The 25,121-nt window shown below is 48.7% G+C and overlaps 1 protein-coding gene across 2 annotated transcripts; it reads right to left on the bottom strand.

Moving 5' to 3' along the window:
* TSPAN33 (tetraspanin 33) lies at positions 1-20,604 on the bottom strand. 2 transcript variants are annotated; one of them, XM_036010897.1, is made up of 8 exons: positions 20,238-20,604; positions 6,840-6,897; positions 6,054-6,178; positions 5,634-5,708; positions 4,458-4,553; positions 1,869-1,997; positions 1,304-1,465; positions 1-1,093 (listed from the first exon to the last, which is right to left on the bottom strand). In XM_036010897.1, exons 1-8 carry the CDS (start codon positions 20,337-20,339, stop codon positions 992-994), a joined length of 849 nt encoding a protein of 282 aa, XP_035866790.1. In that variant the 5' UTR covers positions 20,340-20,604; the 3' UTR covers positions 1-991. The 2 variants fall into 2 exon arrangements, with proteins under 2 accessions (XP_035866790.1, XP_028381416.1); XM_028525615.2 differs by having other exon boundaries at positions 6,054-6,181; positions 20,238-20,603.
* Positions 20,605-25,121: the final 4,517 nt, after the last annotated feature.

Genomic DNA, 25,121 nt, shown 5'->3' with positions numbered 1-25,121 from the left:
TAGCCCAGGTCAACAAACTTTTATTGCCATTTCTGGCTCCCCCTGCCCCAGCAAGATCCCTGCTTTTTACACTGTAGAAATAGTGAGCTCTGGTGCAGGGGAAAGGGGGAGGGGGCGGTTGGATGTTACCTCGCCTCCTCTGCACACTGCCAAGGTTAAAGAAACTCCACTTGCTGGAGAAGGAGGGCCAGATGGGAGGAATTCAAAAGCGCTATGGCTCAGTACCACCTCTACTGGGTGCATAATACAGAGACTATGGTCCCAAACATTTTTCAAAGGGGGTGGGGAAAAGAGGGATGAATTTGGCTGGGCTCTCCCCCTTGCTCTTGCTGCCATGTTTCCATGGAAACGAGGGAGGGACAGGATGTACCTCACTCTGACTACCTAGGAGGATGGCAGGGCAGGCATTTAGTAAACATATCGCCTTCCATTGCTTCCCAACACATGCCACTGTCCCCAGCCGACCTCCAAGCTCATGGCCTGCTTCATTCCCTTCCCTTATGGAGCTGATATCATGCCAGTTGGGCTCCAGGCAGGGCTGCTGTGTCCACTCTCCAGCCAGGTCTTGCTGGACACAGCTGGAATCTGAGTGTGTCTGTCAAGCTCAGAAGCGGCCTTAGTAGAGCTGTCAGTTACAGTGCCTCCATGAAAAGCAGCAGCTGAACCCCCATGACTTTGGCAACTGCTGTTCCCAAACACCTCTGCCCAGACAAAACTTAAACATGAGCCCAAATAAGTAAGATTAGAAACAATACAAAATAACTCTCCAGCAATGCTGAAGGCTAGGAAGGGGAGAGGAGACATATCCTCCAGAGACTTGAGCCACCTGGGCACCTGCCTTCTGCCTGCCAGGAGCTTGCTTCTTCCCACTGGGCTGTTGCTGGGGGAGGGGGCTGGAATCCAAATCTCCACTGGGTGCTGAGAGATGTACCCACTGCTGTTGGTGAGGAGGCTCGCCTGTTGCCATAGTGAGGAGGTGCAGGATGGATTCTCAGTACCACGGGTCCGCCCGGTGCTGCTGGTTGTAGAGCTGTAGCTTGATCTGATCTTTGATCTGATTCATGAGGATCTGGGACAGCAGGATTCCCACCAGCTGGGGGAGGCAAGAAGGATGGGGCCCTCAGCAGTGAGCAGTGCCTGTGTTTTCCCCGGCTCAGTCTCCCCAGTCTGGTCAGCACCCTCTCATCCCTTGTTCCTCAGCAATGTCAGTGCCTGACACCCTAGCGGATCCCCAGCTGCCCTCCCCCAAACAAAGGAGTCTTTGCAGAACTGTGGGACACACACGTCCTGCAGGGTGAGTTACCTGGGGGATGGCCAGACCCAGTGCCACACCGCCAAGTAAGAAGAGGTTGCTGTGTATCCAGTTGACCAGTCTGTCAATACACCCATTGGTGTAGATGACTTTGCTAGCTTCCAAGTAGTCGACGGCCTGCATGCCTTGGCCACACATGGTGTTGATCACTGCCTGGGGAGAGAGTTGAAAAGCCAAATGGGACTCTCACTCCGATAACTTTTTCTTGCAGGCCCTAGCGGATGGGATTCCCACCCTTCCTAAACTCCTAAATTGTTAGAGAATTTATGTGGGGGATGCTGCCTGGACAGTTGTGAAATCTGAGAGCTTCCCTCCTCTGAGAGAGCCAAGTCCAGTTCCCCTTGACTTAGAGACCTGCCCACTCTGAACCCCATGTGGGCTACAGGAGTCAGAGGTTAACAAAGACATCGGATTGGGGTGAAGAGCAACATGCGACAGCTGTGCAAGGAAATTGATCAGTTACGCTAGGGGATGGGGATTCCCACTTGCAGGGGCCCTAATCACGAAGTCACTCAGATCACTGCCCGGGAGGAAAGGAAGTTCGAAGTGTGCTCACCTGGTTGGGGGTGGGCAAGCAACAGGAGTAAGGCACAGAGCAGCGTTCCCGGCTGGGGTTGTCTTCTGAACAGTTGAAGTACATGTTCAGGGACCAGTCCTTGTAGGAAATCCCTCCACAGCAACTGAACTGCAACAAAGTCCGCCACAGAGTTAGGGACCGCCCACCCTCTCACTGAGGTGACCGGGAGAATTCTCAGAGCAGACAGAGGTCTACGGAAAGCTTCCACGTGTAGGTTTGGGTTGTGTTTATAGATAACCTTGAAACATGAGATTGAGTTTCTCAGTGGCCTTCCGGTGAAGAAGTTTTCCTTCTTAATTTCTAATTTGTTTTAATCCTCACCTGAGGATATGTTTATTGATTTTAAGAGAGCGAGGAGGAAGAGGAGAGGGAGAGAGAAACATGAATCAGTTGCCTCCCTTACCCACCCCGACCAGAAATCAAACCTGAAACCTGGGTATGTGCTCTGGCCAGGGATGGAATCTGCAAACTTTTGGTGCACAGGACGATGCTCCAATCAACTGAGCAACGTGGCCAGGGCCCTTCTCAATTTCTGTTACTTTGTATCCCTTGTTATAACTTGCCACAGCCATACACACATATATGGTTTTACATGTTACACTAGGAGCTCTGTGAGGGCAGTTTCTTGTTTTGCAGTCCTGCATATCATAGAGCCTGGCAAAAGGAGGCGTTCAGAAATACTGACCAAAATAATCAGAGCTTCAGTGCTGCAAATATTTATGTTAATGTAGAGAAAACACAGGAAGAGAACCTTCAGTATTGTGGGCCCATCATTACTCCATGAAAGCAAGCAGGATTCGGTCAGTGTCTGCTGAGCCATGGGAAGGGGAACTCAGCACTGGTCTCAAGTGCACTTTTACTTAAAATTTAGCTTTTGATTCATAGCAGTATTTTTCACGATAGCCAAAAGTTGGAAGTGACTCAAGTGTGCATCAGAAAACAAAAGTGTAGTATACGAGATCTGTCCAGAAAGTACCCAGTCATGTACTATGAAAAAATAGAGGCATTTACTGAGGAAGATACAAGAAACAATGTACATAGGACAATGATGCCTCAGTCCCCTTCAAAGTAGGTACCTTGGGACCTCACACAGGTCTCCCAATCGCCATTAGCTGCCCCGTTGTATTTTCCTGAATTTCATCGACGGTCTGAAATCTCTTCCCTTTCAATGGTGATTTTAGTTTTGGGAAAACCCAGAAGTCACAGGGCGCCAAATCTGGGCTGTAGGGGGATTGAGTCACCTGGGTGATTTGATGTTTTGCAGAAAAACTGCATGAGACGTGACACATGAGTGGGTGTGCTGTTGTGATGAAGCTGCCAATCACCAGTTGCCCACAGCTGCAGCCTTCTGAATCATCTGAATAGTTTCCACCGGGGAATGTTCAAGCTTCATGCAAAATTTGATGCAGATTCCTTTTTCGTCTTGCTCAGTCACTTTGAATGTGATGGCCACACAGTACACATGCTCACTCAGTGGTATCTACCACCCCCACTGACTGGTACAGTGAAGTCATCACTGTTCACACATGCGCATTCCAGTCCACTCTCCTTGGCTGCCAGGTTCCATCAATGTTGAGCACACCATTCTCCTTATATTAACAATGCCTGGACATTTGTCAGACAGACCTCGTATATATACAATGGGATATCATTCAGCCTTAAAAAGGAAGGGGATTTTGACACATCCTGCAATTACGGATGAACCTTGAAGACATTATGCTAAGTAAAATAAGCCACTCACAAAGGAAAAATGCCATGTGATTCCACTTGTAGGAGGTACTAGAGTTGTCGAATTCATAGAGACAGAAAGTAGAACAGATGGGGAGGAGGAAATGGGGGGTTACTGCCTCATGGGTACAGGGTTCCAGTTGGAGAAGTTGCAAAAGTTTTGGAGATGGGTGGTGATGATGGTTGTATGGTAATGGGAATGTACTTAGAGTCACAGATGTGCAGACTTAAAAATGGTTAAAATGGTAAATTCTAGGTTATGTATATTTTATCACAATTTTAAAAATTTAACTTCTAAGTATTAAAAAATCTCAGTTCCTCATCCCCTTATAAGCAACCACTTATAATGGTTTCTTACATATCCTTTTGGGTTCCTTTCACAAATATGAGTACGTGTTCCTACCTCCCTCTTGTTTCACACGAGTGCTAGATTGCTGTAGACACTGTTCTGTGTCCTTAAAGGTGCTTGGAAAGCACTCTGCATGGATGTTTTTATTTTTCCAACCGCCTTCCCAGAATCCATTGCCCTGGTAGGTCACGTAAAAGCCCACAGCCCTGGCCGGTGTGGCTCAGTTGGTTGGAGTGTCACTCCATAACCGAAAGGTTGTGGGTTTGATCTCTGGTCGGGGCACATACTGGAGGCAACCAGTCCACATTTCTCTCTCTCCCTTCCTCTCTTATAAAAGAGCTATAAAAAAATGTCCTCGGGTGAGGAAAAAAAAAAAAAGAAAGAAAAAGCCCACAGGCTTGGAGAGCGAAGCCTCTCTTGGGATGGCATTGACTTGAGCTCACAGCCCTCCAGACTACTAGCTGCCCCCCAGCCCACCTCTTAGCCCGTACCTCCTTCTGGCCAAAGTCAATGAGGTTCTGCAGGTCCAGGTCATTTCGGTAGTGTACGATGGCATTATTGATGATCTCACTCACTTTCCCTCGTGCCTGCCAGAAACATGAGTAGGGAATCAGAACACAGGGCTAAACCCTAACCTGCTCCTCCTGCAGAAATAACAGTAGACAGTGGTCAACCTTATTTATTTAAATTAGTCTTCAAATCGGAACCAAGTCCCAGTGATGGAAGGCAGCCCGTTCTGAAGCCCATCGATCCACGGGCCCTCAGGTACCACTGGACTTGCTGTTGTCACTTCACAGGGCCACATTTCATGATAATCAAATATTGTATTTATCTACTTCTGAATACTGTTACCACAAAATACTTGGTGAGAAACTTTTTTCTAAGAAAGGCTTCCTGAGCTGAGGCACTGCCCTCTAGTGGACAGAAGAGAATTACTTCTCTTTAAACAAAACATCTACATCGACGATCATTTGAGGATTTTACTAAACCAGGACTAGGACATGCTGAGGGATTCCGTGGCTCTCAACTTCATAGTTTCTGCCATGCTCTCTTCCTTCTTGCTCCGCTACTTCTCCCAGAGCTCCCTACCAATGGTCCTATACTTGTCCCCTACAATGATTTGCCCTGTGGGAAAGGAATTCTATCAGTGAATGGCAGATCGTGTCCAGATATGGTGAGCACCTTTCGAAATCTTGAAATGTTTACTTTCCTCCTTCCTTCCTTCCTTCCTTCCTTCCTTCCTTCCTTCCTTCCTTCCTTCCTTCCTTCCTTCCTTCCTTCCTTCCTTCCTTCCTTCCTTCCTTCCTTCCTTCCTTCCTTCCATTTATTCCAATAAACACCTTTTTACCCAAATAATTGAAGGTTTTTTTCACATTGTCTGTGAACCACTTGGCAACTGAGTTTTTCCCAAATCATCTGCCACTAAGTTTGCAGATGATTTTAACTTTGTGGTCACAGGATTCACTTTCCTGTTGGCCTCTCAGGCTGCCAGAGAGGAACACCCCACATTCTTGAAACCCTCTTTAAATATGGTGACTCTAAAGGCCATTCATTCGTCCCGAAGGTGATGCTTCTGAGGGGAAGGAGTGCTGTGGTTGACTAGTCAGGCAGGAACCTTCCCTTCCTCCCCTGGGTCACACCTGAGGGCCCTGGGCTCCCAACAGTACCTTGTCTGAGAAGACGAAGCCCAGGATCCCAGCAGCCAGCTGTAGCAGGAACACGATGGTGAGGCAGAGCGAGAACTGCGGGGACAGGGCCCGAAAGAGTGACAGTCTGTTACCACGTTGGGCAGTAGCCCCTCCCAGGACACAGGAAGTACCGAGGGGGCACAGGGCACTTCTCCCAGCTGACCCCGGCACAGTAAAGGCTGCTGCCTCTGGGATGCTGTCTGGGGGTGGTCACCCTGTGCTGGGTCACCTGGGCTGAACTGTACGGTGAGGAGTGGACAGCAACGACCCCTACCCTCAGCACATTGGGGGTAGGGTGGGGCAGAGGAAACTGAAAGGCTGCAGCAATGGCACTGGGAGGCTGCGAGGTGCAGGGAGGAGGGGGCCAGGGTCTTCCTAGTGGGGCCCCTGACCACTCACCGTCTGCAGGAGGCAGATGTTCTCCCTGAGGGATCCAATGCAGCCACAGAAGGTGAGCAGAAACATGAGGACGCCCACCACGATCAGCAGGATGGCTGGGTCCACTGCCAGGCAGGCCAAGGCTGCTTCTGGGGGAAGGGGCTGTCTCTCAGTCTGAGCCTGGTGTCGGCTCAGGGCGGCACCCACGGGTGGGTGGAGGGTGCCCCCCAGATGTTCTCCTCCTCCCCTAGTGGGGAGCCGTCCAGTGCGGCTGGGTGAAGAGTATGGGGAGGCAGTACTGCCCTCCCACCGGGGGAACAGGAAGGGCCCAGCAGGGTTTGAGGCATTTAATTTGAGGAGCAAAGTAAGAGCCTTTCTTCCTTGGCTCAGGAGAGGAGGTCCCACTTTCGCTCCAGAAAAGAATTAGAAGGGCATTAGGCTCACCGGCCTCGCCAATCGTTTCCTGGAGACTTCGTGCACTGGGACAGGAATGGAGGTTGAGTTACTCCAGGATGGAGGGAGGGAGGGGCTGAAGCCTGGGACTGCTCTCTGCTCCCAGAGCCCTACCTTCTGCCTTAGACGCTTCCTCAGCCTACGAGGCAGGTATATTTGGAAGATTTGTGAGGGCTCCGGGAAATGTGAACTGGCGCGGGAACAAGCTACCAGGCTTCGGCAAGAGGGCAGCTGCCCCCTTTGGCCCCGTAGCTTATGTGGGAACGAGTGGTACAGGGCTAACGGGGGCAAGGGGCAGAGCTGGAAGGGGCCTGGCAGGAGCCTTGGGGAGGGGGAGGGGGACCTACAGCTCACCTGCATGCTTCATCAGCCGAGCATAGACGCCTACAGACACCAACACCATGGAAATCACCTGGGGAGACAGGGAACCAGCCAGACCCTGAGACTTTGGAAATCAGACGACTGATCGCCACAGAGTGGCCTTGAAGGAGGGCAAGAGGACTTCCCCGGGACCAAGAGATGAGCGTCTTTCTCCTCTCCAGCGACACAGTTGGTAGTATCTGTCAGCGCTTTACCTCCATGAAGAGCTTTTACCAAGATCATCTCATTCATTCCTCACAGCACAGTTATCTTGCGAGGTAGCTGTTATCCCCATTTTACAGATGAGGAAATTACAGTTTACAAGGTTAGTTAATAACAGTGGTTCAGAGCCTGGGCTTCAGAGTGACTCAGACCTGGGCCCATGCTGGACCAATCTCGAGACTCAGTTTCCGTATCTGATGATGGGAATGAAAAACAACTCCATTTAAAAAATTAGGCGAACATGAAATAATGCATGGCAAGCAGGCACCACAATGCCTGACAATAACTATTACCTACCATTACTGAGTTAACGGACTTGCCCTGGGTCACGTAGAAACTCCATGAAGTTGTGAATTCTAGCCCAGGTACATCAAAGGGCGGTCTTAACACTGAAGCAGGACTAAGTAGATGCACACTCCCAGGCCTCTCTCTTCAAGGTCAATATGGTGTCAGATGCAAGAATGAAAATGCATACCGAAGTGAAGGAATGCATGCATGGAGGTGTATGTGTGTAAAAAAAGTAGAACTCCCTTGACAAAGGAACCTTTACCTTTATAAACCCTGATTACGGTGTGGAGGAGTGGAGGCATGGAGGCCTTTCGAGCTTCCTGACTTTGTCCTGAGCAACCCCATCAGAGACTCCCAGGGGTCCCAAAGGGGCCTTCCTGCCACCCCCCAGGCCTCTAGGAATGCTGGGCTGCCCAGTTTACACATCCCTGGGCCACCCTTTCTTTGTGCCCAGTCCCCAGGCTAGTGCTACGCGGCAGCTGGCTATCACCATGGCAATAGCTGGAGCCAAGCCCTGGCCGGAGGGAGTTCTCAGCAGCAGGGACTTGGCCAGCTCAGTGAGGGAGATGGCTGGCCAGACTCCACTGTCCTACAAGACACAGACCAGCCGGAAAGAGCCATCTTGGGACTTCCGTGGGAGAAGGGAATTACTTATAGCAGGTAATAGGGTCAGACTAATCCCTCTGTAGAAAGACATTTTTTTCCTCAGGGGCCCCTGCCACCTGTTGCATTCAGCAGTAAATGGGAAACTACCCTTATCTTTCCCAGGGAAATGGGAAAGACCGTATCATTCAGGACCCTTCTCCGCCTGCATGCACAGTCCCCTCTCCTTACCCCTCAATCATCTGACACTGTCTCTGACTCAGGGCCAGATGTATTATCTGCTGGCCCTCACGCCCGTTGTGCAGGGAGCTGCTTGCAGACCTGAGAGTGCGGCTGGAGATGCCAACTGGCTTCCTGTCCCGAGCACAGGCAGGCTCAGGGAGCAGTGGGGGGCTGAGGGGGTGGTGGGCGGCCAGAAAACCACACCACAGAGATCCAGTCATCCCCTGGGCCCAGAGGCACAGCCCTTTGCCAGAGTGACTGGGCGTCTCTGCCTGCCCTTGGAACACCACAGGCAATTACGGTGCAGAATATCACTTTACTGAATCATTTAAAAATACGTATCTGGTCGGTTCTTTTTGTCTTTTCATTGCAGGCCTGATAAGAACAGACTAGTCATATTTTGAAATGCTGTTTTGCTCTGGCTCGGTGGCTCAGTTGGGGCATCATCCTGTTCACCAAAAGGTTGCGGGTTCGATCAATCCCCAGTCAGGGCATGTACCTAGGTTCCAAGTTCAATCCCCACTCGGGGCGTGTACAGAGGCAAACGACCGATTTTTCTCTCTCACACTGAGGTTTCTCTCTCTCTCTCCCCCTTCCTCTCTCTCTCAAATCAACAGCTATATATTTAAAAGTAAATAAATAAAAATAAAAATACATATCTGCTCTTTATTTCTAGTGTGTTCAGGTGCCTCACCATTTCTTCACATGTTAAATTTTCACAAGGGTGTACAATCTTCCGTAAAGATAGTCTCTGATGACATCCTAACACGGCTAAAACAAGAAAGGGCAGGTAAAGAGATGCCTCGTATCACAAGGCAACAAGTCCACAGGTGGGCCTGGAGCCGTCACAGGTGTTCGGTCTCTCCTGGTGGCAGGTAGAACCGCGTCTTCCCCAAGCTGTCCTGTACTGATTCCCAGGACCCGTGACTACACTGCCTTATGTGACACGAGGGGCTTTGCAAACATGATTTAGTGAAGGGTCTGGAGATGGGGAGATTATCCGGTTGGGCCCCATATTATCACAAGGGACCTTGTAAGAGGGCGGCAAGAGGGTCAGGGGCAGAGAAGGCTTGTGTGATGATGGAAGCGGAGGTTGGGGTGACGTGCCACCTTGAGCCAACGCATGCGAGCAGCTTCTAAAGGCTGGAGAAGGCGAGGAAACGGGTTCTCTCCCAGAGCCTCCAGGAGAAACCATCCCTGCGACACCCTGATTTTAGGCCAATGAGAGCTTCTTTTGGACTTCTGAGCTGCAGGACAGTAAGAAAGTTAACTTGTGTTGTATTAAGCCATTAAGTTTGTGGTAATTTGTCACAGCAGCAATAGGAAAATAATACAGCCCTGGCTGGTATGGCTTCGTGGGCTGGTGTCCTCCCAAGGCCAAAGGGTCACCGGCTGGTTCGTTTCCTGGTCAGGACAGATGCCTGGTTGACAGCCGGTCCCGGGTTGGGGGCGTTCGAGAGGCAACCAATCCAATGTTTCACACTCTCTCCTTCTCCTTCCCCCCCTTTTCTCTAAAATTAAATAAAGAAAATCTTTCAAGAATAGGAAATTAATACACTATCCAAAACCAATTCAGCAGCTGCTCTGTACAAGGTACTCTGAAGATGGCAAAAGTGAGGAAGATATGGTTCCTGCCCTTAAAGAGACCCGTGTGTTAGTGGGAGAGCGGCAAGAGCATCTACGGGCTAAAGCAGAGCTTCTCCACCTTGGCTGCCAGCAGAATGGGGTTGGGGCAGGAAAACTTAAAAACCCCTGAAGCTGAGCCCCAGCTGGTGTAGCTCAGTGAATTGAACACAGCCTGCACTCAACCAAAGGGTTGCCAGTTGGATTCCCAGTCGGGGCACATGCCTGGGTTGTGAGCCAGGTTCCCAGTAAAGGGGCACACAAGAGGCAACCACACATTGATATTTCTCTCCCTCTCTTTCCCTTCTCCTCTCTCTAAAAATAAACAAATAAAACCTTAAAAAAACACACAAAAAACCTCCTGAGGCTATACCCCAAAACAAGTATAGCTGAATCTCTGGCATTAGGACTTAGGCAACAATAGAGGGTGCAGCACACATAACACCCCTTTTGTAGCACAAAATCTTTTATTACAGAATCATAAGCATGGAATTCTGTAACCTGACAACATCACACTCAAGCACACCATGTGACATTTTAGTTGAAACGTTCAAATTAGGACTATAAATTATTACACCCATATTATTACCCAACCGACCACGCTCAAGCAGGCATGACTTCTGCCGGACCCCTCTGTGGTTCTGATTGTGCTCCAGGTGACTTCAATGCGCAGCCAAGTCTGAGAACCACAGTTTAAAGCACACTCACCCTAGGATCTGGAACTGTAGCTACGGGCTACATTACAGTCAAGATTAAGGCTTTAATATGATCATTAATATTTAATATGGTCATTAATGAGACCACTTACCTGGTGCTCATTAACTAACTCTAAAATTCTGCACTTCAGTCATCAATTTGCTGCCTCTTTCTCCTGGAGTCACAAGTTGCCCTTTCATGCTTCTCTTCCTGTCATCTCCCACCCTGAATTCCTCAAAGCTGCTGTTGTTAATAGGAGAGCATTTTAGAACTGAACAGAACCTTAGAAATGAGGTCCACCACTCACCTCTTTTTATAGAGGAGGCAGAAAGAGTGGCGTGATGCTTCACCAAGCACACCTGGGTGCAGTGGCAATATTGGGACTAAGTCCAGTGTCCAATCTCTGGTACTCTCTCTTTTTTAATATTTTATTTATTTATTTTTAGAGAGAAGGGAAGGGAGGGAGAAAGAGGGAGAGAAACATTGGCCTGCAACCCAGGCATGTGCCCTGATTGGGAATTGAACCTGCAACCTTTCTGTTTGCAGGCCAGGGCTCAATCCACTGAGCCACACCAGCCAGGGCCAATCTCTGGTACTCTTTCCACTACATATCTTTGCCACAAAACACCTCACAGTATCACCAATGACCTCCTTTCATATTGAGGATGGGGATAAAGACACTTCTTAGAATGGCTTTTCATATTCTGGCTAGAATGAAATCTCACTGGAAACTTAAAAACTAGATACATTTTTTTTCAAAATAGCTGAGTCCAGCAAAAGGCATGTTCCTGAAGAGTTGTTGATCAAATTATATACAATAATTTGCCTGCACTAGTACCTTTATCCATATGTAAGATAAGTAATCTAAAAATGAAAATAGTCATCCTCTTGGAAAGTGGCTGGCTTTAGAACTGGGGCAGGAAATGTGCAAGATAAGCCTGGAGCATCTTGTAGTACAAGGAAGTAAGGAAATGCTCAAAAACAAGCAAAAAAAAACCAAACCCAACCCCAAATAAAACCTTGTATTGATGTGCACATCAAAGGCACATCAAAATAAAGAAGTATGGAATTATTACTTCAAATATAAAATAAATATCCATGGGTCCATACGGATATGAATGACTTAATAAACAAACAGATGGGGAGATAAAAGAGAAGTCTCCCATGCAGGAGAATTCCAAAAAACTTGTGCTGAAACCGGCTGCTCTCTCGAGGAGGTGGAGCGTGACTCCCCACTCCGAAGTGTGGCCTGCACAGGGTGCCTTCCTTCCAAAGAGCGCAGTCCGGAAAAGGGCGGGGGATGACTTCGCAGCAGAGAAGCCTGGCCCTCCGCGTCTCCGCCCCCTGATCCAAGGCAACGTGGACACAGAGAAATCGCGGGTGCGCGATAGGAGGTGACGGAAATGGCACTTCACCTCCATGGTCTGCCCTCCCAAACCCATGACCCCAGTAAAACCAGAAGAAAAACGGCAGTCAAGTTCCACCAGAGGGACATTCTACAATACACGTAACCAGCATTCCTCCACACTGTCACAGTCATCAAAACCAAGGAAAATCTGAGAAACTGTCACAGCTAAGAAGAACCTAAGGAGACAGGACAACTCAACGAAATTAGTTATCCTGGATGGTGTTAAGTAAAAACTAAGAAAACCTGAATAAAGTACGAACCTTAATGATAACGATGCTGCATTAATCGTTACAAATATATCATACTTGTGTAAGATGTTACTAATGAGAGAACCTGGATGTGGGGTCCATGGAAACTCTCTGTATTGCCTTCTCAATTTTTGTCTAAAGCTAAAACTGTTCTAAAAAAAATAAAGTATACTTAAAAATAGCCACCCCTGATTTATTAGTTTTATAAATCCTCATTTTTTAATATCGGATTTTTAAAAAATCCTCACCCAAGGATATATGAGGAAGGGAGAGAGAGAAACACGGATGTGAGAGAGAAACATTGATCAGTTTGCCTCTCGTACATGCCCCAACCAGAGACTGAACCCGCAACCTAGGCATGTGTCCCGACTGGAAATCAAACCTGCAATTTTTGGTGTATGGGACCATGCTGCAACCAACTGAGCTACCTGGCCAGGGCTAAGAAAAGAATTTAACATGTCAAAATTGTATAGGGTAGCCCTGGCTGTGTGGCTCAGTGGACTGAGTGCCAGCCTGCGAACCGAAGGGTCGCTGCTTCAATTCCCAGTCAGGGCACATGCCTAGGTTTTGGGCCAGGTCCCCAGTAGGGGGAGCTCAAGAGGCAACCACACATTGATGTTTCTCTCCCTCTCTTTCTCCCTCCCCCTCTCTTTCTCCCTCCCCCTCTCTCTAAAGAGTAAATAAAAATCTTTAAAGAAAATAAAAATAAATAGTATAGGGTATAGCAACAGAACGCTGTAGCTTTCCAGTGCTCTGTCACTGGAACGATTTTAAGATCTGCTGCCTTACACTTTGGTGATTCCATGCAAGAGAATTGCAGTTTAAGCAAATCTGGCCCTGGCCAGGTTGCTCAGTTTATTGGAGCATCATCCTGTGCACCAGAAGTCTGTGGGTTTAACTGATCAGGGCATGTGCATGGGCTGAGGGCTCAGTCCCCAGGAGAGGCACATAAGGGAGGCAGCGGATCAATGTTTTTCTCTCACATCAATGTTTCTCTCTCTCTCCATTACTCTCTCTCTAAAATCCATAAATATATCCTTGGGTGAGGATTTAAAAAAACTATTTTTTTCTTAAACTTTAATACTGTATGCTATTATTGCCATCTAATTTACAGTCCATATTTAACTTTTCACTATTATCTTGATAATGTCCTTTATCATTGTTTTCTTCTTTTTTCGGACCCAGGAGCCAATCAAGGATCATGCGTTTAGGGGGTCAAGTATCCTTTAGCCTAGAACTGTTTTGTAACTTTTTTTCTTTACTTTTTGGTCTTTCAAGACACTGACTTTGAAATAATCCTGGTAAAATACATATACCACAAAAATTAACCGTTTAAAGTACATTCAGTTTTTTGAGGAGCTGCCAAGCCATTTTTCTACAGTGGCTACATCATTTCACAGTCCCACCGGCAATGTATGAGGGCTCCTGTTCTTCCACATCCTTGCCAACACTTGTTCTGATGTGGGGTTTTTTTTGACACTGATGTTTTTGATAGGTCCAGGCCAGTTGTTTGGCAGAATGTCCCTCGATTTGGATTTATCTGATTGCTTCCTCACAATTCCAATCAGATGACACATTTTTGACAAGAATCTGACAGGAATAACGTGTCCTTCTCAGTGAGTCACGTGAGGAAGCACAAGATAATTTCCACCATGGAAATAAGGAGCGATTTACTAACAGACGCTGCGACTGTTAGACATATGTCTCTGCATCTCATCAAATAATGATACAGGCACCACTCTAAATAGGTTTCTAGTTTTCCATAATATTTGGTTGCTATTTGTGTTCTTCTGTTTGCCTTCGGCGAGCAATTGCTGGCAGATAAGCAGCCACAGGTAGTAATAAGGTTCATGGTAGAAAAATGAAATTGTCTCCATTATCTTGACTTTATTTCCCTGCACATTGGGAAAAGGCATCACAGTGTGATGTTTGTGAGAAAGCACTTATTCCAGGCCCCAGGGAACGACTTCTGGGCCCTTGGTGCTGAGAGAGGAAGTGCTGGGGGGCCCCAAGGTGAGGACCCAAACAAGAGTTCTTCTGGATCTAGTGCTCAAATGCCAGTAATGATGGGCAAATTAGCTCCTGGAACCCACTGCCACCTTAAGACCAAGGTGGTGTGTCAAACCCTGAAGAGATGACCTGGGAAAGGCCCTCGGGGACCACAGTGGGGTCTCTGATCCTATGCTACACACACACACACACACACACACACACACAATGTAATATATATATATATATATATATATATGACTTCATATAAACTATAAAATATAAAGACATCAGTAATTATTGTCTCCCTCTGGCTGACAGTAGGCATGTGAGCTAAGGGGATTCAAGACTGAAGGAAGTTAGGCTCAAGGTCGGCCCAGACCTAGACTTGATCCCCATCTACTTGCCACTTGTTGGGAGAAAAACTTATCCCAGCTCTGCAAGCCCAACCCCAACAGGTGAGCCCTAGGAGCTATTTGTAACGACAGGAGGAATAGCTACATTTTGTTGAGTGCTAAGGGCCAGGCATAGATCTAAACACTTCACACACACGATTTCATTGAATTCTGACCACACCCCCGACAGGGCGTTAGTATCTCCATTTTACAGAACTGATGTTGGGAGAATTCCAGTAACTTTCCCTGGTTTACTCAGTCCGTGAGTGGTTGAAGGGGGTCTGGATCCCAGGTCTGCATGTCTCTAGAGCCTTAGGACCTCAGCCACAGGACTGCCTTCCCCTCTGTGCCTCACTGCCCCCGCAGGACACGTGCATTCACCTTGGGCATGTGAGGTGGGGGAAGCTGCCTACAGTTCTTCTGGAGGAGCAGCTGGTAATCTCTGAACTGGGTGTGGCTCAGGCAGGGAGAAGGAAGATAGCACCGGGGGAAAGCAGGGGGAAGGAAGGAGGTGACGGTGGTGCCAGCAGGGAAGTCCCCGGAACAGTGCCCTGAAAGGGGAAGACAATGCCCTGAAAGGGGAAGACAGCATCACTGTACAAAGCAACCCCCCCACCCCCACTGCCCCCTCCCTGGCCCGGAGAAAGCCCTGGCCTTGTCTGTCTTCCACATTCTAAAGTCTAGTCTGCATAAAGTAGGCGGATCTGTTTCAGGGTCCTCTCCTCTTCCTTGAAATGTCTTTCCCTCGTCTTGTGAAGGCTGTGGTGGAGGACAGCTGGGATTTGAGTGGTTCCCTTTGCGGGAATCAAATTCCTGTCCCTACCCACAGGAACGCTGGGAGGGTGGGGTCTGCACCTCGGGTTTCTTAGTCCTTTCTCTCTTTATTTCTGGATGGTGTCAAGGAAATCACAGCCTGCTGGACCTAAAGCCGGGCTCGGGGTCCCACACGTTAGTCCTTTTGTGACCATCCGGGCACTGTTGTTCTTGGGTTTCTGAGGCAGCATCTTTCCACTTGAACCTGGCTCTTGGCTTTCTCCCTCGGGGTTGAACAGAATCGTCTTGTCGGAGCGGAGGAGCCCACAGGGCTCTCTCCTCTCCAGTGTCTGGGGCCCACCCTTTAGCTCCTTACTTAGGCCGTGGCTGCTTTTGGTTTTCCACGTTTACAAACAGATAAGGAAAGAGCACAAGGGCTCGTGGTAGTCTAAACACTCAAAGTCATGGCCCTGGAGTGGCCGGCCTGGCGCATAGCCTGCTATGAAGACCCCGAGAGGTGCTACGTGGTTTCTTTCATTCTTTTCAAAGCCTGCTCAAAGTCCATGATTTCCTGCCTGGGACAAGGCAAACAGAGCTATTAGGAGAGTTAAGAAGGCACACATGTGATTTGACAGCAAAGGGTGTGGTCCTTGTCTTCATTTTTGGTGTTTTAAAAAGAATATTTATCTAGGTAACATTGGTTAATAAAATGATATAGGTTTCAGCTGTACAGTTCTATAACACATCATCTGTACGTTGTATTGTGTGTTCACCACCCACAGTCAAGTCTCCTTCCATCTCCATTTATTCCTCCTTTACCCTCCCCAACCTGTCCCACCTCCCTTTCCCTTTGGTAATCACCATGTAGTCTGTGTCTGTGAGGTTTTCTTCTTTTTTTTTTAAATAAAATGAATGTGACTATTCCACTTATTGCAGCCTGCTTAGTCTGTGGGGAAGGGAGGGGACTCGGGTTCTACCTCCTGGTGTATTTTGGGGTGTGTGTGTGTGTGTGTGTGTGTGTGGTGGGTACTGGGTGGCAGGGAGGGGTGCCTGCCCTTCAGGAGGGGTTTTTGCCAGGCTTGATGCCTGGTCATTTCCTCGTGGCTTCTAAGTTAGGTTATAACGGATGGTGCTGCAGGCGGTCTGGGGCATTCTGAGTGCCCTGGGGATTCCAATACAGTGGTCTTGGACAAGAAAGTGAGTTTCTTGAAGAAGGCACCTTGCCAGAGTCCTGAATCAGCCTAAGGAAGACCTGAATGGGGCTGCACGTGTGCTGCATTAAAGTAAAAAAAAAATAAACCTGGTGTTATAGATGGTAATTATGCTTGTCCCTGAGAGATGCTGGGGAGGATGGCTGTCATTTTTTTGGTCCTGGCTTGAGAGGCCCACGAGACCCACTGCAGAGAACACAGCTGGACACTCCCCAGCAGGAACACTCAGGCACTTAAGGCTGTGCTGCACGCTGACGGACGAGTGTCCGTGAGAGAGGGAGGAAGGGCATGGCGCATCCACCCTGTCGGGCCTGCTCTCTCCTTTGCCATCCAGTAAACGTTTGATAAGTACCCACTCTTTGCCAAACACAGCTAGGCCCTGAGAATCCAGAAGTACAGAAAACAGTGTCCCCCCTCAGAAGCCTGAGTCCAGAGAAGGAGACATAAACACATCATCGTGGCACAGATAAGAGGCGTGACAATCAAAGTACATAACAGGTGCCGTGGGAGCCCTGAGGCACGGACACCTAGGAAGCCTGAGCAGACACACGGGCCGGAGGCCTGAGTTTCTGGACTCTGACTCAAAAGCCACCCCCACTGTTGCCCCGAGTGGGAAAAGGACCAGCAGGGAAGGAGGTAGCTGCTGTGGGCAGTGCTGATATGTCCCTGCCAGTGTATGCACGAGCCTGATAAAGCACGTACCACCCCAGTCTTCCCTCCGCACAGAGCGGTCCGATACAGGGAGGTGAGGAAAGCCAGCTATTTCTTGACTGAAAGACCAAAATACAACTTTTGGGATTCTGGGGCAACTACTCCAAGCCATGGGATCCCAATGATTCTGGGGAGAAAATCAAAACTCCCAGACAAAAGGGAAAGTGAGATTTGAAATTTGAAAGGGGAGCAATTGATCCTGGTCCCAAAGAAGCTTTCCGAGTCAGGCTCCGAATGCCCCAAGGGTCAGGGCCCCTAGAGCAGCCGCAGAGGTAGCCACTGCCACCACCGCCATCACCGAGTATGAGCCCCAGCGGTGCTGGCTACCTTCTCAATGTGTTCCAGGTATGGACACAAACGCCACCCATACACTGCCTCCCTCCCCGCCCCCCCTGCAACAGCTGGCCAGAACACTCTGCTTGGAAAAGGAGTGGGCCGACAGTCCCAACCATGGGTGCCTCCTGGGCAGAAGAAGGGAATGTGATTAGGATGACGGAAGCCTGCAACAAGGAAAACCCAGCAACCAGTCCCTGGAGGGGGGATGGGAAGAAAGATGACCCTGATCTGGAGAAGCAGCCCTTCATCCCTAGCTGCACTTGTGTGGAGTGAAACTCTGCAGCTCTGGGCCTGGGGGAGAAGTGATGCTCAGGGACACCCACAAGGTACTGTCCCATGGGAAGGTCAATGTCCCTGGGATATCAGGACACAGAGAGATGCATCTTTAGATCCAGCCCCGGGTCTTGAAGAAAGAAAACAGTCCCCAAAGTAATGCATTCATCTTTAAATAGTTCACAGAAGCAGCAAAGTGTTTTCCTTTGGAGGAGAAAGAATAAGGACAGAGAGACAGATATATTGGCTCCGGGTCACACAGTAAGTTGGTGCCAGAAAGAAACTGGGCCTCTCGTCCTTTGGCGTGCTATTTCTGGAGCCTCTGGCTCTTTATGAGTCTAAAGTAGGGCCACAGAGGGGCTCTTCTCTAATTCGACGTGGTGCCAGCTTAGTTAGCCAGGTCCTCTGACCTTGAACGAAGCATTTTGCCAAGGTAAATGGGTCTGTGGAGCCACACTCTCTCCCTGGCTGCAGCCTCCCAAAGTCATTTGTCTGGTAAAAGGCGGAGGCGGTGGGGTGGAGCGGGGAAGTCCGAGAAAATGACCATGAACGCAAGTGCAACAGATGCGCCCAGCTGTTGCTGTCACTGGCCTGTACAGATAAGGGTATGGTGCCATAGGCTTGGAAGGAGATGCAGTCTTGGCTGATAGAGGAAGTCAGCCTGGTGATCTGAGGTCCCTGCCATGCCAGCGCTGGCTCTGGGTACGGCAGGTCATTGGTCTGGCACATTTAGTGACAATGTAGAATGATTCTCTGGGACTTGCCCTTAGGTGGGGAATTTCCTTTAGGATATCCCCAAGCCCTGACTGAGTGGTGGTGAGATGTTCTTCTGTTCTCCCTTAACCTCCAGCTAAAGCAGAACCTAGACCACAGGAACTTAGGTTGACTGACTACTAATACTGCTAATGCCCCAGTCACAGTAGCAGTCAGCCATCTGGGCCGAGGACTTCCCCTAGAGGCACTGTGGTTTAGCAGAAAAATTGCCAGATCAAGCCTACTAACCAGCTGTTGGACCCTGGATAAAACAGTGAACATCTCTGTACTTTAGTTTTCTGACATATAAAATGCAGGTGCTGGGCAAACTGCCTTCTAATTTTTTTTTTTTTTTACAGTTCTAAAACTGAGACTTCATTTTCCCCAGGACAATGGCTGAGAGTGAGCTGTCATCACCACCCTCTGGGATTTTTCTCATTTGTCCCAACAGGCTAGCACCTCTGTACTCCATGTCTGTTCTTCACACCACAGCCCTTGTGAAACCTTTGCAACAACAGGCTCAGATGCCTGGTCTGCTCCCTCTCCTCAGAAGCATATTTTAGACTCATAATTACTCCCTCCTGTAAGTCTGAACTTTAGGTCTCTGGCAGAAAGGGCCAGGCATAATGGGTAGCTAGAGCAGCAGCTCTGGTATAGCTGGAGCCGGAAGAGAAAAGGGGAATGGGGGTGAAGCTCCCTATATTCTCAAACCCAGAGGGCCCAGAGACTCTGTAGACATGAAACAGGATTGAACTAGCATTTCAGATCTGGTCCAGCTGGATCCTCCGTTCCAGCAGAGTATTTCTGCCATCCTTGATCAAACTGGATTTGATCTTATGGAGGAAGAAAGAGACTAAGGCCTACAGGGGTGAACAGACTGGCCGGGTGAGTCAAGTCAACAATTAACGGCAGAGTGGTTAAGAAAATCCAGGTAACCCCAGTCCCAGTATTTTTGCTACTTTTCCACCCCCAAGCAGAAGATTCTGAAAAGACCCCTGGCCTTTCAGCTCAACACAGGGTCCTATTTAAAGAAGCTGAAGACCCTCAGACCCCAGGGAATGGAGTGTGGTCTGGAGAAAGATGGGGCAAAGTTTGGGACAGTGCCGGGAAAGACATCCACACCTGAGGCCATTTCTGTTCTTTCTCAGCCTTTGCGGGGAGAGGCACCAGAGGCCTGCAAAAAAAGAAGCTGAAACCCCTTCCGTCCTCTCTGAGGTAAGGGGAAGGAAGGTCGGGGTTTTCCCCTTCCTCTTTCTTATTTGCCAGCAGGGCCTCTTAGTCCCCAGGCCCGAAAGTCCCCCAGTCATGAACGTACCCGTGGGTCTGCCTTGTTCCAACTGGAAAAGCGGCATCTTCCGCTCAAACCCACCTCTTTGGCCTGACACGGACCCTCATTCGATGCCCAGAGAATGCCCATAAGTCTTTAATGAACCCCTTGCATACCCTCCATCCAACAACCCTCCAGATAGGGCTCCACTGAGGTGTCCCTCCCCAGGATGAATTACCCCAAAGTGCCATCAGCCTGGAAAACTAGGTAGTGAGGCTCACCACGCTCGCCTTGGAACGGGTAACCCAGGGCGCCCCCTCCTCAGTCGCAGGCAGCCCACTCCACCCTCGGGGGTGTCCTGCAGCCCAGTGACCCTGCGACCCCTAAGACTCACCCAGAAGAGCATGTTGAAGAAGAAGAGCAGGTATTTCACCAGCGGACTGACGAAGGAGAACTCCTCCCCGTAGGCAGCCGGCGCCCCCGGTCTCCGGGCCATGGTCCCACCGCCGCCGCCGCCCCCGGGGGCCTATCTCCCCGCGGTGGCCGGCCCACCTGCGCACTCTCAGCCCGGAGGCATGAGCCGTGCCACCGCCGGAGCCGGAGCCGCGGGGGATCTGCGCCGCAGCGGGAAGTACCCGAGCCCTGTGTCCAGGAGAAGCGCGTGCAAGCGAACGGCGCCGCCACTGGAGACACCGGGAGTCGGGAGTCGCTGGAGCCGCCGCCGCGAGCGTGAGCTCCAGAGACTCCGCGGCTGCCGGAGGACCAGTCCGGCCCGCCTGGCTCCCAGGAAACCGGGCCCGCCCCCGGTCGCCCATTGGTGCGGCTGCGGAAGCCTGACTTCTCATTGGTCGGTCGCTTCTGTCACTGAGTGTCCAGATACCCCTCTCCTCCAGAGGAGGGGGAGACACCTGTTCTGTGAGGGACAACTTGCTAAAGGGTCAGCGGTTCTGCCTTCTCCCCAGAGAAAGAAAGCATCCAGGCTGCAGTTGCTTGAGGGGAAAAGGATGGGAAGGAATGCACCCAGCATCACACACCCACGTCTTCTAGCCAGTTGCTGTGCACATGTGCAAACCCACATACATTGAAATCAACAAGTACCGGCACCGTAAGTCGAGCAATGCACTGAAGGCTGTGGGAATACAAGAGAGTAGAGAGATCATCCAGAGGTGATGACAATAAAATCAGGGAGACAATACTAGCCTATGAATGACAGAGAGTATTTAAGAGGAGTTGCAATCCTGTGTAGTAACTATGCACTTTCAATGCTTATTTCAAAAGCTCTGTAACTCAGTAGCAGGCATTTGAGTTACCCAAATTCGTTACTGTTTCAATCCCCACTCCCCTTTTCCTTAGAGTCTTGGTCTACACACAGACACCGTTCTTAAACATTTTAATCTCACACACACAGGTTGAGTGCAGTGCGGGTGATGGACACTGTGCTGGCTACCATAAGTAATACAAACATGAGTGCCTTAGACTGAAAGCTTATATCCTATCCACCCCCTCTATTCATATGTTGACATCCTAAGCCCCCAAGGTGATGCTGTTAGGAGATGAGGACTTGGGGAGGTACTTAGGTCCTGAGAATGGAGCCCTCATGAATGGGATGAATGCCCTTAGAAAAAACACCCCAGAGAGTTTCCTAGCCCTTGCCCCCACGTGAGGACCCAGCAAAAGATAGCTGCCTATGAACCAAGAAGAGGACTCTCATCAGACACTGAAGCGGTGGGTGCCTTGATCTTGGGCTTAGCCTCCAGAACTGTGAGAAATTAAATTCTGTTGTTTATAAGCCATCCACTTTATAGTACTTTTGTTACAGCAGCCTGAACGGCCTAAGACAGTGAGTGTGCGGGTGGAAGTTGATTCTGCCCTTAGCAGCTGCATGACCTGGGCAAGCTACTTAATCTCCCTGAGTCTCAGTTTCTTTAATGTTAAAATGAGGAGAGTCCTGGCCTGACAACACTGTTGTGAGGGTTCAGTGAGATAATGTGTGCAAGTCACTTGGCACAGGTGGGCACATAGAAGGGCTCACCAAATGCAAAATTTTGTTTTAGCAGAATTTAGAATCCAGTAGGAAAATAGGAGAACTGCACAGATACCTGTAACACATGTGGTGGAGGGTTAGCGAAACTATCACGGCAAGTAAAATTCGTTGGGAAGATAAGGTTTAGAATAGCACAGATAGAGGGGAAAGGTAATCCAGGTGGACAAAAGGGTGAATCAAAGCCTAGCGGTACAAAAGCACACCGTGTGTTTAGTGAGAAGTAAGCAGGCTGGTTTGGCTGGAGCATCCTGTGTGCTTGTGTAGCAGGAGGAGATAACGCCAACCGAGGTCAATACAAGTTGAATTGAGTAAAAATAATGGAAGGATTTGAATATCAGATTGGGGAGTTAGTGCTTAACTGATTTGGAAATAAGACTTTTGAAGAAGAGAATGCTGTAAGTCCTGCTTTATTTTTCAGTTAGAGTAGGAGCCTTGATCTTGGATTTAGCTGCAGAGAGAAAGATTTGTTAGGAGACCATTGTAAATAGTCTAGATCATCAGCAATTAGGATCTGATTTAGAGATAATGGACAGAACTGACACGGGAGGATAGGAGTGAAGTCATTGAGAAGATAGAATCTCTCGCGCCAGCCTGTGGTGGTGGTTAGGGTGACAAGAATACCAGGGGTGGGGCCTAAAGAACTGGACCAAGGCCAGGTTCCTGGGAGACTGCCATTAACAGGTTAGTTGATCACTGGGAGATGGGTTTTAGTATAAAGGAGGTGAGGTAGGCTGAAGTCATTTTACAAGAGGTTAAGAAGTGAATGGGTGAGCAAAGGGTGGGTACCCACTTTCAAATGTTAGGGTGAGGACTGAGAAAAAGACCAAGGTGTTGAATGTTTCTATTAGATGACCACCCAGAGATGAGTTTTAGCAGACTGGAAGAGGAAGGCAGATCGCAAGGGATGGAGGAGGGAACGAGGGGTGAAATGGAAGTTGTGGATGAAGATTGTGGACACCTCAATCCTGTTTGAAGGTTATGGGAGCCTGAAGGGATCTTAGAATGAAGGGAAAGTTCTCTTTTGCATACAAGAGACTGACATGCTTATAGACAAAGCAACCTAGTAAAAAGAGATTGAGGTGGCTCATGGAGAGGTGAGGTTTTGGAGTTAATGGATAAGAGATGGGACCAGGAGTCAACAGGATAACCACAGTGTTCATCACGTGGAAGTCAGGGATGGTACCTGTGCAGAAGGAAATTATAAAGCTATAGAAGAAAGAAAGAGGAAATTTTCAATGTACTGAGTTAGAACAGTCTCTAACATCAATTATTAAGTGAGAAAAGCAAAGTCGGGAACAGTGTATATAATACATTCTGGTTTTAAAAAAAGATTAAAAATAAGAAATGATGTTTACATTTGCTTGCATCTACCTCAATAAACTCTGAAAAGATACAGAGAAAGGAGATTTGTTACTCACTGGAGTGGGGTAAAAACTAAACAGCAAGGAGAGAGACTTTCCACTGTGTGCCATTTTATTTTTTTCTGATATTTTTTTTTATTTTTAATATATTTTATTGATTATGCTATTACAGTTGTCCCATTTCCCCCCTTCTCTCCCCTCCACCCTGTACCCCCTCCCACCCACATTTCCCCCTTTAGTTCATGTCCATGTGTCATATTTATGAGTTCTTTAGTTTCTACATTTCCCGTACTATTCTTGCCCTCCCCCTATCTATTTTCAACCTACATTCTATGCTATTTATTCTCTATACCTTTTCCCCCTCTCTCCTCCTCCCACCCTCCTGCTGCTAACCCTCCATGTGCCCTCCATTTCTGTGGTTCTGTTCCTGTTCTAATTGTTTACTTAGTTTCTTTTGGTTTTGCTTTAGGTGTGGTTGTTGATATTTGTGAGTTTGCTGTCCTTTTACTATACATGTCTTTTCTTTATCTTCTTTTCTTAGGTAAGTCCCTTTAGCATTTCATAAAATAAGGGCTTGGTGATGATGAACTCCTTTAACTTGACCTTATCTGAGAAGCACTTTATCTGCCCTTCCATTCTAAATGAGAGCTTTGCTGGATAGAGCAATCTGGGATGTAGGTCCTTGTCTTTCATGACTTGGAATATTTCTTTCCAGCCCCTTCTTGCCTGTAAGGTCTCTTTGGAGAAATCAGCTGACAGTCTGATGGGAACTCCTTTGTAGGTGACTGTCCCCTTACCTCTTGCTGCTTCTAGGATTCTCTCCTTCGTTTTTACCTTGGCTAATGTAATTATGATGTGCCTTGGCGTGTTTCTTCTTGGGTCCAACTTCTTTGGGGCTCTCTGAGCTTCTTGGATTTCTTGGAAGACTGTTCCCTTTGCCAGATTGGGGAAGTTCTCCTTTATTATTTGTTCAAATACGTGCTCAATCTGTTGCTTTTCCCCTTCCGATTCTGGTACCCCTATAATTCGGATATTGGAACGTTTAAAGGTGTCTTGGATGCTCTTAATCTTTTCCTCAACTTTTTGAATTCTTATTTCATCATGCTTTCCTGCTTGGTTGATTCTATCTTCCTTCTGGTCCACTGTATTGTTTTGAGACCCAGTTTCCTTCCCTTCACTATTGGCTCTCCTCCGCGTGTCTTCCTGCATCTGTTTTATGGTAATCTGCATTCTTTCATCTAAATTTCGTCCAAAATCCACCAGTTCCGTGAGCTTTCTGATCACCAGTGTTTTGAACTGCGCATCTGATAGATTGGCTAATTCTTGGTCGCTCAAAAGGATGAGTCCTGGGGGACTGATTTGCTCTGTTGAAAACATGTTTTTTTTTTTTTTTCCCCCTGTCTCTCCTTTTTTTTTTTTTTTTTCCGGTCTGGTTGCTCTTGTTACGGTGGGGGGCGGAGCCTTAGGTGCTCACCGGGGCTGGGCACCCCTGTCGTTAGATTGTGATGTTATATGTGGGGGCAGGGCGGGAGAAAACAATGGCGGTAGTTCCGTTCCCCTGGACTCAGACCCTTGTCTGGGCTTCCGGGCCTCGAGCTCTGCCCTGGTCCACAATCGCTGCCCCTCTGGGTCTGCCAGCCACAGCCTGCGTACTCAGGGATCACCGCTGCCCTCTTTCGGGGCCCGATGACTTTTGCGCCGATTTCGCGCCAAACCTTCCCCCGACCTCCGCACGCTGCCGACCCGAGCCAGCCCCGCGCCCGCCGGCTCGTCTTCTCCTACCAGTCTGGATGAACGCGTCTACTTCAACCTCTTGGCTGCCCGACTTCCATTCAGATAAATCCTCTGCCGGATCTGGGTGTTATTCTGATAG

This window comes from Phyllostomus discolor, chromosome 10, assembly GCF_004126475.2.
Source record: "Phyllostomus discolor isolate MPI-MPIP mPhyDis1 chromosome 10, mPhyDis1.pri.v3, whole genome shotgun sequence".
Lineage (NCBI taxonomy): Eukaryota > Metazoa > Chordata > Mammalia > Chiroptera > Phyllostomidae > Phyllostomus > Phyllostomus discolor.
The sequence above is the reverse complement of the archived record's forward strand: the minus strand, read 5'-3'. Positions and strand labels throughout refer to the sequence as shown.